Below are 14,729 nucleotides of genomic sequence, written 5' to 3'. Positions count from 1 at the left end.
AACATAACATTATCGACTTTTGCCATAAAAAAAATAAGAATGAGGATATAAGTATAACAAAGTGAAAATATTAGGGACTTTCGTCGACAGTATAAAATATTGAGGATATAAGTACAACAAAATGAAAATATTAGGGACTTTTGTTTTTAAGAAAAAAAATTAAGGATATAAATGCAACAAAGTAAAAACATCAAAGACTTTCGTTACAAATATCTCTTTAATTAATAAGAATGTAAATAGGAAAAATATAGTCTCTAAAACTAATTGTGCTCTTTCCTATGAAAAATAAATTATTGATATATCCCTTTTTTATTGGGTGAACTATGGAAATGTCTAGAAGTATTTTCTTGAATAAAAAAAAAACAACGATTTATCTTATTTCAATTTTTTTATAGATGTTGTACGGTGCTTTTTTTGTGCATCCATACTTTTTAAGTGTATTAGTGTAGCCTTCTTGGTTTTTTTTAGTATGTTGATAATTTTAGATGTTATTTTTACTTTTTTTTGAAAGATTTACGTATATTGTAGTTATTTAGAATATATTGAAAATAAAATTTAAATATATTACTTTCTAAATTATAAAAAATTAATTATATTTGTAAATATTATAAATTAATTTTTATTTTTAAATTTTTTTTTAAGATGTTCTAAATAATTACTGTAAAACTATCTAAACAAAATTGCTAAAAAAGTAGAGAAATCAGGAGGAGTGTACGATACACCAAAAATAAGGCATGCATTGCATAATTTTCTAATATTGTATGTCATTTTACAATTAAATTAACCAAACAATAAAAGTATTTCATTGTGTAACAAGTAAGTACTGGAGTTGAAGATAAATATGTTTGTATTTCAAATTCTTGCTCCGAAATGCAAGAAGAGCATACTCAAAACACCCCCAATGCACACCATCTCATCTCAGAGAAAGAAAAGTTACTCTGCAACGAGCGGACTGGGACGACGACTCAATTTTCCAACACTCTCTCTTCTCTCCACCTCCATTGCCAAAAATGTAGAAAATGCTGGAGGAAATTACGTAGCTAGTTGCACAAAACCCATTGCTTATCCCCAATCAACCACGCCTATTCTCAGACCGGTCTTTCAGTCCGTCGCTCTTCCTAAACAAGCTACGGTAAACTCACTTTCTTTGAGCCAAATTTCCCAGTTTTATATTATTATTTTTCTAACAATAATTTCATTTGTTAGTACTTAATATGTTGTAAATTACCCAAAATTTTATTTCTGGAAATGGATTAGAAAGTATGATTTTTGGTTCTTAGTATCTCTAGTCTTTAGAGAGAAAGTCAGTTAATTGTTTCTCTGCAGTGCTTGATTGATTGTGTTTGAATTGGTGAAGATTTAAGAAGAGTCACTTTCCTAGCAACTTGTTATATATAAATAAAGAATTAGCCTATATATGTTTATATTTTAGTGTGGACTGAACGGTGGGCAGAAGTGTGCTTAAAGTGTTTGATACAATTCCTCTTACCATTATAATTCATTGATATGCTCTAGAATTCGGTGTTTGATGGCCTACACTTCAAAAATTATGATATCATTGTCATATTAGAATCTACACTGATCTTTTTCGTTCTTTCTGGGAATCACTATCAAAGCAAATTTGTTTTGTGATGGCTTTTTGTCCTATGGAACCTTGTCATTCAACCAAATAAGAAACTTGATGTAATATATCATTTACTTCCTTTTAAACATTGTTATTTTGAGATACTCTCTCTTATTGGTTTGCTTCTTTAATTTTTTTTCTTTCTTTCATTACTCTCATCTCATCCATGTAATCTTACTCAATAACATTGCTATAGTAAAGTATAGCTTTTCATGTTCATCACTCTTCTCAAGCACTTTCACTTCTTGTTTTTCCAAGTTTTACCAGATTTTTGTGGTGATAATCATTGTATCTACTGTAAGAATTTGGTGGACATTTTTTTCCTACAAAATGTTTGTAAAATAGGGAAGTAAAAAAAATTACACTCAGCTTAACTTTGAAAGTTTGGTTTTAGTTTATTTAAAAGAACTTCATTTGTAGTTTTTTAATATGCAAACAACTTCTAATAAAAATATGACTTGCTGTTCAAAATTAAACTTGCTTTTTGTATAATGGCAGCTTGCATTTCTCGGAATGACAAGCACTGAAGACAGAAATCTCTTCTGAAGAAGCGGTTCAGATTGTTTTTAACCCAGCAGGCCCCTCAAAAGTATTGATATACCTTTGGCTTAACTTATGTAATCTGTTATTTTAGATTAATGTCTTTGTTCAAATTCAGCTCTACCAATTACATATTATGTATTTATTACATTTCACATTATCAATAAATCACAAATTCAGTTTTTCAAAACTAAAAAAAAAAATTCTGACAGACAATGTAACTAATCACCTTTTCATAAATATATTTTCGCATACTAAATTCAGATTTATTCTTTCCATATAAATATATTTTTCAATCAAGAACTAATTAGCTCCTTTGATTATTCAAAATAATTAGTTATTTGATTTGCGACTCAATTGCCTTTTTGAATTTTTTCGCCATGTTGAACTTCTAACTTGTTTTGTGCCTTATATGGCTAGGGTGATATTTTAAATGTTGTTTAAACCAATATGGAATGTGAAGGGTGAAAAACATACAGGCTTATTAAGGCTTTTGAGTAGACATTTATCAGTTTCCAGCAGAACTGTGATAGACAAGGCAGCAAAAGATGGAGAAGTGAGGGTTTTTATAGTTTCTGGAGAGGTTTCAGGGGATACAATTGCTTCACGACTCATGGCATCCCTAAAGAAGCTCTCTCCTCTTCCCATCAGATTTTCTGGTGTTGGAGGGTAAGATGTGATTTTCATTTGGTTCATTTTTTTATTATTATTTCTCTGGTATCTCCAAACAGTTTTTTACATTCTGCTACCCTTAAGCATAATTTTATTTGTTTCTACATTCTTCCATAAAATTACTTATACATGTGCTCAGGTCCCTGATGGCCAAACAAGGGTTAACATCTCTGTTTCCCATAGAGGATATCTCTGTGATGGGTATATGGGAGCTGTTGCCACACATAAATAAAATCAGAGTGAGTGTTGAGCAACTTAAGATTCTAGCAGCATAATCTATTTGGAGAATTTTTAACACATCCATGCAATAACATGTGAATACTTTCATGCACCCTATTGAAAATTTCAGGCTAAGTTGAAGGCGACAATAGAGGCTGCACTTCTGTTTCAACCTCATGTTGTTGTAACAGTTGATAACAAGGGTTTTTCTTTTCGTCTTCTAAAGAAGTTACGAGGTCATATAATTTTGGGTTCATAGTAACATTTTATTGACATTTAAGTGATAAACTTAGGATATGAGAAGTTGAGGGAATATTTTTGCAGTTAGATACAATCAGCTCAATTTGGATGGTCCAGTACACTTCCATTACGTGGCACCTTCCTTTTGGGCGTGGAAAGGGGGTGAAGCAAGACTCAAAGGCCTAACGGAATTTGTGGATCATGTCTTGTGTATACTTCCATTTGAGGAAGGAGCGTGCAGAGCCAACGGGCTAGGTGCAACTTTCGTGGGCCACCCCATTGTAGAGGATGTTATGGAATTAAATTCAGTAAGCATATTCTTCTGTTTTGGGGTTGACTGTATTTCATATTTCTGGAGACCGTGCCGTTGAAGTTATTTGTTCCAATTTTCTACTTAAAATAATTGCTTCGGTGCATGCAAATGTAGTAACATACTAACTTCATTGGAAAAGGCAAACATGTGATTTCTTAGATTAGAGTAGATTTAACAGAGCAAGCACCAATTTTTGGAGGTTTATTATGGCAGGAAAGGAATTCTTCACCATGTAAGTGGAAGATAGAAGGAAAATCAGAAGATTTCAAAGAGAAAAATGCAATACCTTCAGGTAAATCATAATTTGTATTAGGTATTTATATGTGCTGAATTTTTGAACTGTTTTGTCATCCTTTCGCAAGCTCCGAGAGTATTAAGGAGTGCAGTGATGAAGCCACAGCAACTCAGATGTTTTTATCGTTCCTCCATAAGCTTTTTAAATATACTGCATTGCCTTTATTTATTTGTTTCGTATAGGAGCTACTGTTGTTTCGTTGCTTCCTGGAAGCAGATTACAAGAGGTCACTAGAATGCTCACAATATTCGCAAATACTATGGACCTGTTGAAAGAGTCCTTTCCTGAGTTGGTAACTGTAATTCATATTGCTCCTAATCGGCATGTTGAAAGCTACATTGGCGGAATTGTTAGTAAATGGCCTGTGCCGGCTATATTGGTTCCAGGAGGCTCCCCACACCTGAAATATGATGCATTAAGCGTAAGAGAATGTATTGTGTGTGAAATATTATTTATACGCTGAATAAGTATTATCTCATTTACTTTTAAGTGAAAAATATTTATGAAAGTCTGCTGTGTTTATCATTGTTGTTACATATGGAAGAAGCTCCGTGGTATAATTTATAATCCAATAACATTAGTCAATTGAAAAGATTGTTAGCAGAATATATATATATATATATATATATATTTTTAAATGATTGTTTGCAGAATTATGCATGTCTGATTTTACCCTCTTTTTTTGTGTGTGTATGTGAAATTAGCGAATTCTCTTGGGAGTAATTCATTAGTTAGTGAATCTAGATACGTTAATCTGGATATAATGCTCTGTAGTGTTGTTGACCCATTAACGGGTAGGTCTGGAAACATTGTTATAAAATTAAGCCATGTTCTAAATTTTTCTAAATTTGAAATTGATTATTTTAGGAGCTGTTTAACATCTACATATAACATGTTATGGAGGCAGATACAATGGGGTTCAGCTGAAACCAAGCTCCCAGTCTCTTAGTTTTGTTTCTATACACACTTAATTAGATTGTCAATATTTCTCAAACTTGTCAAATTTCCTAAAATTAAGTAGAACTAAACCACTTGCAGGCGAGTAAGGTTTCACTATGTACTTCCGGTACAGTTGCCGTGGAGATGCAGCTTTCACAGGTACCATGTGTTGTAGCTTATCGAGCCCATTTTCTAACTGAGTGGTTTGTTCGATATAAAGCAAAGATACGTTATGCTTCCCTCCCCAACATTCTTATGGATTCGGCTATTATCCCTGAAGCTTTCTTCCATTCATGCACACACACAAAACTGGCTACATTATTAACGTAAGCAAGTTCTTTTTCAAACGGTTCCCTGCAATATTGATTATTGATTGAGCAGCATGACAGATGTTTTTGAATAACTGGTTATGCAGTATGTCTTAGCTTACTGTCTCTCCAACAATGTTCATTCATTGTAAATATTTCGATGAATGTTCAGACCCTAGTTTCCTTGCATGTAGTCTGGGATTTGATCTCTCATGGTACTTATCTACCGTTATGATTGAGTTTCTTGCCTCGTAAAGTGCACAAAATGAATTTATGGGATATGGAAAATATAATTAGAAGTTGCAAAAGTTACATATTTCTATATGCTCTGCAAGTTGTACAATTGTTTGCTCACCATCATCTAGCTAAGTGCATGCATATGGCTCCTGGAAATTACTCTAATAATATAACATGAATCTCAGTGTCACAGTTTTATTGTCCTTGTTCATGAACTAACTATTACTTTCTAATTGCAGTGAATTAATACATAACGATCACCTTCGAGAAGAACAGATTGCTGCTGCGGAAAAGGTCATCAGACTTCTGCTACCGCCAGAAAGAACTATAAATAACTTGGGTCAGCAAGATTTGATGCTCAGCTTCCCTATTCAGTCCCCAAGTATGTTAGCAGCCTTCCTCATTTTGTACCATGAGAAACAATGATTACGGTATTATAATGTGCTATTATTGTCCAAACACAATCGAGATAGAAATTTAATTGTTTTGAAACTTTTGAAATGTTGCTTCTTTTCATTAATTATGAATGATTTGGAAACACCTAACTACTCCCTCTTCTTCTTTTACTTAATTCTTTATTTCATAGGAATAATAATAATAACAATAACTGAAATAAATTTCAGTAACTATATTTGAGTAGTTTTTCTGCACAAAATTTGAATTGATGTTTTCTCAATGATAAATGAAACAATTACAAAGATTTTAAATTTTAAATCTTGAATGGTATTTGATTTAGTAATGAATAAAACTACTATTAAAAATAGGTAAATTGTTAAGACAATTAACCAACTTGATCTCATATTCAACCCTTGGTTTTCCACCACAAACTTATTCCACATAGACATTGCCAGCTGAGATTGGTTGCTTTTAAAAAAACATGCATGAATGTACATGCAGATCTAGTCCTGGCGTTCCTTCTGCCTAAATATTCGCTTTCTTTTAGGGCTAAATACAATTACTATTAAGCCTTACGACCAGCTCAACTTATCAAACACCCTTTTAACTCCTAAAAATAGTAAATGACACTTTCTTTAAAATCCCAAACTGCTCAGTACTAAAAGCTTATAACAACTCTCAAATCCCATATCCACCAAAACACATAAAGGAGATCAAGAGAAAAACCTCATTCTATTTCAACAAAGATCTCTCTCTCTCTCTATATATATCTTCTACCCTAAACAACAATGGCAGTCTCAAGAGGAGCCGTAATGTTTTGCTGCGTTGGAACGCTTCTGGTTATCTTGTTGTTCTTCATCTCGACCGCAGAGGCTGATGATCAACACGCAAAGAAAATTCATGCTGTGAGGCATGGTGGCAGTGGAGGGTGTAAGGGAGGCTTTAAGCCTGAGAAAGGTGATCAATGCCAAGATGACGACGATCAAGATGATGATGACACGTTGGATGAGGAAGTTGACGACACTTACAAGATTGTGAACAATGTTAAGGTTTCCATGTCGTCCTCAGGTAAGCTGAGCACGACCACAGTGAGCGCAGGAAGACCGATGACTACCTTGGACGACGAAGATGACTCGGCAGATGATGATGACCAGGATAACTCTGGTCTGCTTGTATTGGGACATTGAGAGTTATATATATGTGGCTTCATGATGATATGATCATAGTATTGCATGCGCCTTCTACTATATATTTGGGGTTTATGTTAATTTGTTATGGTTTGGATCGATTTATATTTGTTTCATACATGACTTAATGTTGTCGTTTTCATTTTTTTTAATGTTGGATTCTTATTCTTAATCAGATAAAGTGTTAGATATCTAGCTTATTATATTCCTTCCTACCTAATTATTGAGAACTTCCAAAATCATTCAGTGTTACAAATTAGAAAGAGATTTAATATATATGTAATCATACTTGCATGGTTAATTAACTAATCAAGTTCCCAATAATAAGAATAAATCAGGTCTTATTCTTCTTGAGATGAGTTGATTGATATAGTTAAATAGTTTTTTTTTTGATATAGTTAAATATTTTTTTTAATTTTATTTTTGAAAAAAAAATCATTTTGTTTCTTGGAGTGGAGTGGTTACCGGAGGTCTACAGTATATTGTTAATGGCAAAACATCTTGGGGATGCTTGCTAGTAACTATGACTCTTTAAAAGAAAAAAGAAAAAACTGCCGCAGAAAGATAGAACTGAAGAATGTAGACAGGGGAAGATGTAGCTGGATGAGTTGTTCGAGTGTAGTAGGATATATATTTCTTCAATGTTATATATATAAATATATATTAGGTATAATGCTTAGTTTTATTTAAAAAAAATTATTAATTATTTTATTAAATTTTTATGATTGTCATATAAATTTTAAATAAATAAATAATATTATATATAAAAGAATGACATAAACATATTAAAAAAAATTAAACTAAAATATTGTTTATGTTTTTTTTAAAATAATTGAATAATTTTTTATATCACAAATTATTATATTTAAGGTACAAAACATTCATGGTATTATTTAAATCATATCTCAATGATGGGAGAAGAAACTTGTTTATTATAAGATAAATGTTATTTTAATTTCTTATTTAGTTACACATATATAGTATTTGTGCCCTTATATATAATGTATTATATATTATTATAATAATATTTGCTAATATGTTATTTTATATTGATATAATTATTAAATATATAGTTTTATATAAAATATTATAATAATAATGATATTTTATAATATTTGTATATGATTAATATAATTACTAAATATTTATTTTAGTAAAATTTTATAAAAATTAAGATTATATATTATATATGTTATATATTATTATAATAATAATATTTATAACATTTGAGTTTATATTAATATAATTATTAAATATTTAGTTTTGTATTATATATTATTAATGATAATTTAAAATATTTTAACTTATATTAATATAATTAATAGATATCTTGTTACAATAATGATATTTTATAATATTTAAATTATATTCTAGTATTAAATATTATTATAATAATATTTGATAACATTTTATATTAATATCTAGTTATAATAATGATATTTTATAATGTCTAAATTTATATTAATAAAATTAATAAATATTTATTTTAATATGTTTTAAAAGTATATTTCATTAAATATTTATAATATTCTATTAAATTTAACAGAAGAAACCCCAAACTAAAATTTTATGTTATCTGTAATTTATGTAAAGAGATATACTAGTGAAAATAACACGTGTTGTGTATAGATATACAATGCTGTCTATATTGAAATTTAATTAAATATCCCAACAAAAAAAGAAATTTAAAGTAAATATAATTTGTATAAATATACCCATAATTCATTAAATAATATAGCACAATCAATAATATCTATTAACAATTTTTTTTTTGTTTTAATGATATTTTGTTAACTTTAATGGAATATTACAAATATTTAGGAAAATATACCTTTAAAATGAATTAAAATATATAGGAGGATAAATATTTAATAATTATATTAATATAAATTCAAATGTTATAAAATATTATTATTATAATAATTTATAATACATAATATTAATTTTTTAAAATTTCGGTAGAATAAATATTTAGTAATTATATTAATTTAAATTCCAACATTATAAAATATCATTATTATAATAATATTTAATACAAAACAACATATTTAATAATTATATTAATATAAATTCAAATGTTATAAAATATCATTATTATAATGATATATAATACATAATATTACTTTTTATTAAAAAAAATTATCATTTATATTTTAAAAAACACATGTAACTTTTTTTTATTACTTAATCAAACTTATATATATTAGGTCCAAGCAATGTACAATGCACGTTGACTTAGTTTTATTAAGTTTTTATGATTGTCAAATAAAATTTAAATAAATAACAATATTATATATAGAAGAATGACATAAACATATTAAAAGAAAAATCAACTGAAACACCGTTTATGATTTAAAAAATATATATAGAATTTTTCTTAGGTAGGGGCATCACTTTTGCCCCTACCGTATGGGCATTTTCTATTTTCGGTACTTGGAGAAATTATAAGCATTTTTTTTTGCTGGTGTACATTATAGTTATAACAGGCATCTTGCTAATTTTCGAGAAATTCTGAATAATTTACGGTGTCGAAATTAGAGATCAAACATTTAGTTGCACACGTGCCTGATTTTTTTTATACGCGTGGAAAACAAACTATTTGAATTTTGATTTCAGCACTGTAAATTATTCGGACTTTTTTGAAAATTGGCGAGATACCTACTATAACTATCATCTATGCAGTCCTACAAAAAAAATGGGTTATAATTAATCAAAGTCCCAAAAATAGAAAATACTCTTATAGTAGGGGCAAAAGTAATGATCCTACCTAAGAAGCTCACTATATATAGGCATTACTTTTGCTCCTACCATAGGGGCATTTTCTATTTTTGGGACTTAGAGAAATTATAATTAAATTTTTTTTTGCAAGACTTCATAGTTGATAGTTATAGTAGGTATCCCGCCAATTTTTAGGAAATTCTGAATAATTTATAGTGCTGAGAGTTCAAATAGTCTATTTTCTACGTGTTACACCAAAATTTCGACACAATCATTAGTGAGTCTCGAAATATAGGCTCATAAAGCGTAAGCTCGAAAATGAAAACTAATGGCTAGAAACTTGTACAAATTTTCATGATTCCTGACTTGTTCTTGTTGGCGATCGAGCATAAGTTTAAAAGGTTCATGCTTAGGCATCAAGCTCGAAAGAACGAATCTTCTTCGATGCATATGGGCATTATTCGAGCTTTAGTTGCAAGCTCGAATATGTTGGCTTCTGAAGATTGAACTCGATAAAATCACTGGCTAAGGAGGAGGTTGACTAGAATAACGAGCTCGAAGTGTTTGTGGATCTCGAAAGTGTGTAAACCTTGCATTCAAGGCCAGCAACGCATGTTGAACATGACAACTGTTAGGAGATTCCTATTCCTTAGGGATTTGTTGTTATCTGATATTAAATCCAAATTATTATGGGACATTATGTAATTAATGCATTTATTTGTATTTATTTCAAGTTTGAATTGTAACTTCCCGAAATAAGGGGAATATATTCTATTAACCAGGTCTATAAATAGCCTGGGGAATTTCATTTGTAGAGACGCACAATATTGTACTGAGAATTGTTGGGAAACTTATACAAGCTTTTTATTTATTTTCATGTAGATCTAATATTAAACAAGTTAATATGAGACAACCTAAAACATATTTCTAAAATTGAATTGAAAGAGAAATCATGATAAGAATACTTACATCATACGTAGTGAAATAATAGTCATTCCTTCAGTTTTTCTAACTCTTGTATCCTTTCTCTTGCAGAGTATTACCAAGAAATTGAACCGATCTTCAATTTTCTACACAACCTTCCAAAGTATCCTTAGAATCACCTAGACTAGAGTGAGTAATTCTCAACACATGAGATAGATACAGAGAGAAGAAGAGAAAGAATAATGAGGCTTAACAAATGACTTATGTTTATAGAGAGAATCTATCCGAAAACCAGTGATTAAACTTGTGTTTTGACTTATGATTTCATCTCTCACTTAGCATTCCTTTTATAGACTCAATTAGGTCATTTATTTAACTAAAAAATCAATAAAATAATAGCCAATAATCAGCCCTAGGTCGAAATTATCATGGGCTTTAGGCCCGTGAAATTTCCCATTTGATTATAAGCCCATTGGACTTAAAATCAAGATCTATATTATTTTTATTGATTTAATTAATTAAATAATTATTCAAATCCTTTATCAAATTAATTATTTATAATTTGAACCTTGATTTAAACTTATTTATTAATTTAGATACCAATTTATCTTAATTAATAAATCTCCCATAATTTCTCTTTTCTTCTCTAAATTGTATAACTCTGTGAAACTATCTAAAATTGACCTGGTCAACTTTGATAATTCTAATTGATAATTAAATCAATTAATTGAGACTATCTAGATGTTTTTATCCAAGGTGCAGTGGGGACCATGGGCCTATGAAATCAAGCTCCAATAAGTTATCATAAATCTAACAAATAAATTTACTAGCTTATTAATTCCTCATGACTCCACTAAAGACTCATAATTTCACTCTTGAATTCACACAACGCTCTATAAGCAATATAGATGCGTTATTAATTATCCATTGTTACAACATTAATTGTCACTCAATTTTCTATAGACGTTCTACAATGAGTGAGACTAAAATACCGTTTTACCCCTCATTGTATTTTATCCTTAAAACACTTAGTTCCTTGTAAATGATATTTTAGTTAACTAATATTAATTATTGAAATGAGATCTCTATCATTTAGCACCTTGAACCAAGCTAAAAGGAAACTACTGTTTCACTTCTTCATCAGAAGCTATAGATGTTCATATCTATGATTAACACTCCCACTCAATTATATTACCGAGTTCCCAAGATGTAAGTATGAGCTAGTTCGTAGGGTAAGCTGGTCACGAACAAGTCAAAGAACTAAAATATACAATCAGTTAGAATACTAACTACTCAGAATTGAGATTGAATTGACCTATGGTCACCTATATGATATGATTAGAATAGATAATAATAGTATGTTTACTTATCCTATCTATGTCAATATTGGTCCAGTCCGATGTAACAAATACATCCGATCTTATCTACTTTGCTAATGTTCTGGAAATAACATAACACTACAATGTGTAAGTAGATCATATCATAGATTGGCAAGTCAGTGTAAATCATGTGCACTGACTAATCTTAGGACTAACTTATATTTGAACATATAATCATATTTATATTCCTTCGTGATTACGTCACTATAAATATGATTAGCTATGTGCTCGGGATTTAATAGAAGTTTATATAACAAATAATCGTTAAAAAAAACATGTGAGCAAAGTGATTGACCAAGTCAAAAAATGATCTCTATTCCCACTTGCACTAATTGAAACAAATGCCTTAATTCTATTAATCCCATTTCTTTGATATGCTTATCAAATGTAGCTTTTGGTAGTGTCTTTGTAAACGGATCTGCAAGATTGTCTTCAGATGCAATCTTCATAACCTTCACATGTGATACTCCCTTTCTATATGCTTACTCCTCTTGTGACTACGAGGTTCTTTCGAGTTGGCAATCGCTCCCGTGTTGTTACAAAACAACACAAGCGGTTTATCCATTTATGAAATAACACCAAGATCTGAATAGAACTTCTTTAGCTAGACTATTTCCTTAGCTGCTTCTGACGCAGCTATGTATTCAGCCTCCATGGTGGAATCTGAGATTGCAGACTGCTTTATGCTTCTCCATATCACAGCTCCACCCCAAGGAGTAAACACCATTCCAGAAGTAGACTTCCTGTCATCGACATCAGTCTGAAAATCTGAATCGGTGTAGCCTATAGTGTTCAGATCACCACCCTTGTAGACTAACATATAATCCCTTGTCCGCCTTAAATACTTCAAAATATGCTTAACTGCTATCCAATGTTCCGGTTCTGGGTTTGACTAATACTTGCTCACTACTCCCACTACATAGCAAATATCTTGTCTAGTACACAACATAGTATACACCGGACTTCAAACTGCAGATGTGTAAAGAACTTTTCTCATTGCATATTCCTCTTCAGGAGTCTGGGGAGACTGCTTCTTTGAAATATGAATTCCATGGCGGTCTTGGAATTTTTCATTGATAAATGTTCAAGCACTTTATCAATGTAAGCTGCTTGAGATAGAGCTAAGAGTCTGTTCTTTCTATCCCTAATGATCTGGATACCTAGAACATAACTTGCTTCACCCAAATCCTTCATCTGGAATTGAGTGTTCAGCCAATTCTTCACATTTGGCAATTTTTTAACATTGTTTCCAATGAGTAAGATATCATCTACATAAGGAACCAGGAATATCACTATTTGATTTGCCTTCAATTGGTAAACACAAGGCTCATCAATATTTTGTTCAAAGCCATAAGTTTTGATTATTTCATTAAACCTAAAGTTCCAGGAATGAGAAGCTTGCTTAAGTTCATAAATAGACCTATTCAACTTGTAAACTTTTCTTTCTTGTCCAGCTACTTTAAATCCTTTTGGTTGATCCATGTAAATGACTTCGTCTAGCTTTCCATTAAGAAAAGCTATATTGATGTCCATTTGCCAGATCTCATAGTCGAGAGCGGCTGCTATGGATAGGAGGATGCAAATGGACTTGAGCATGGCTACTAGACTAAAAGTTTCCTCATAGTCCACGCCTTCTCTTTGGGTATAACCCTTTACCACTAATCGTGCTTTATAAGTTTCGATATTTTCATCAACACCTCGTTTCTTCTTGTAGATCCAGTTGCACTCAATGACCCTAAAGTCACTAGGTGCTTCCACAAGATCCCAGACGGAATTTGAGTACATGGACTCCATTTCCTATTTCATGGCTTTTAGCCATAATTCATTTTCAGGGCTAGCCATTGCCTGTTTGAAAGACAACAGACCAGCATCACTAGTGTCTCCAACAACAATATTGGTTTCACCATCCAAACCATAGCGAACTGGGTTCCTAGAAACCCTCCCACTACGACGAGGCTCCGTGACTGTTTGTTCAGGAACAATGGTACTTTCTTCATTTAAATCGACTCGCGTTGTTGGACGTGAAGAGTGGGAATTTCATCATCAACTCGCGTTGAAGACGATGGAACATTGGTTGGAGTCAATTCTTTAACCATCTCCTCTAAAACTACTTTGCTGCGTGGTTTAAAGTTTTGGACATAGTCATTTTCCACAAAAGTAGCATTTGTAGAAGTTAACACTTTCTTTTTTGAATGACTATAGAAAAGTCTGCCCCGAGTACCTTTAGGATAGCCAACAAACATGCAAACTTCAATTCGCGGTTCTAGCTTTCCCTCCTTTTTCCTCAGGATGTGGGCGGGACACCCCCATATTCTATAATGGCGTAGACTAGGTTCACGACCATTCCAGCGTTCTAAAGGTGGTTTTGGGATTGATTTAAACGGCACGACATTGAGAATGTTGTTCGCGGTTTCAATTGCATGTCCCCATAATGAAGTTGGTAGAGTTGAGTAACTAAGCATGCATCTAACCATTTCCAATAAAGTTCTGTTCCTACGTTCCGCTACACCATTTTGTTGCGGAGTACCTGGGGCAGTAAGTTGTGATAAAATCCCAAGTTCAGTTAAATGATCTTGGAGCTGCATATCCAAATATTCTCCACCCCTATCAGATCACAAGATCTTTAACATTTTACCTAATTGGTTCTGAGCCATAGCTAAGAATTCCAAAAACTTTGAAAATGTTTATGATTTCCTATGCATTAGGTAAAGACATAAGTATCTAGAGTAATCATCAAT

The 14,729-nt window shown here is 31.2% G+C and overlaps 1 protein-coding gene across 3 annotated transcripts; it reads left to right on the top strand.

The window, feature by feature from the left end:
* Positions 1-843: 843 nt before the first annotated feature.
* On the top strand, positions 844-5,927 carry LOC133818440 (probable lipid-A-disaccharide synthase, mitochondrial). 3 transcript variants are annotated; one of them, XM_062251307.1, is made up of 10 exons: positions 844-1,132; positions 2,123-2,213; positions 2,585-2,833; positions 2,976-3,075; positions 3,186-3,291; positions 3,380-3,603; positions 3,822-3,900; positions 4,086-4,324; positions 4,942-5,168; positions 5,627-5,927. In XM_062251307.1, the coding sequence occupies exons 3-10, from the start codon at positions 2,598-2,600 to the stop codon at positions 5,811-5,813; spliced, it is 1,398 nt and encodes a 465-aa protein (XP_062107291.1). In that variant the 5' UTR covers positions 844-1,132; positions 2,123-2,213; positions 2,585-2,597; the 3' UTR covers positions 5,814-5,927. The 3 variants fall into 3 exon arrangements, with proteins under 3 accessions (XP_062107291.1, XP_062107293.1, XP_062107292.1); XM_062251309.1 differs by having other exon boundaries at positions 845-1,132; positions 2,677-2,833; XM_062251308.1 differs by having other exon boundaries at positions 845-1,132; positions 2,628-2,833.
* Positions 5,928-14,729: the final 8,802 nt, after the last annotated feature.

The sequence above is a fragment of the Humulus lupulus genome, chromosome 2 (genome assembly GCF_963169125.1).
Source record: "Humulus lupulus chromosome 2, drHumLupu1.1, whole genome shotgun sequence".
Classification (NCBI taxonomy): Eukaryota; Viridiplantae; Streptophyta; class Magnoliopsida; order Rosales; family Cannabaceae; genus Humulus; species Humulus lupulus.
This window is presented reverse-complemented; position numbering and strand designations above follow the sequence as displayed.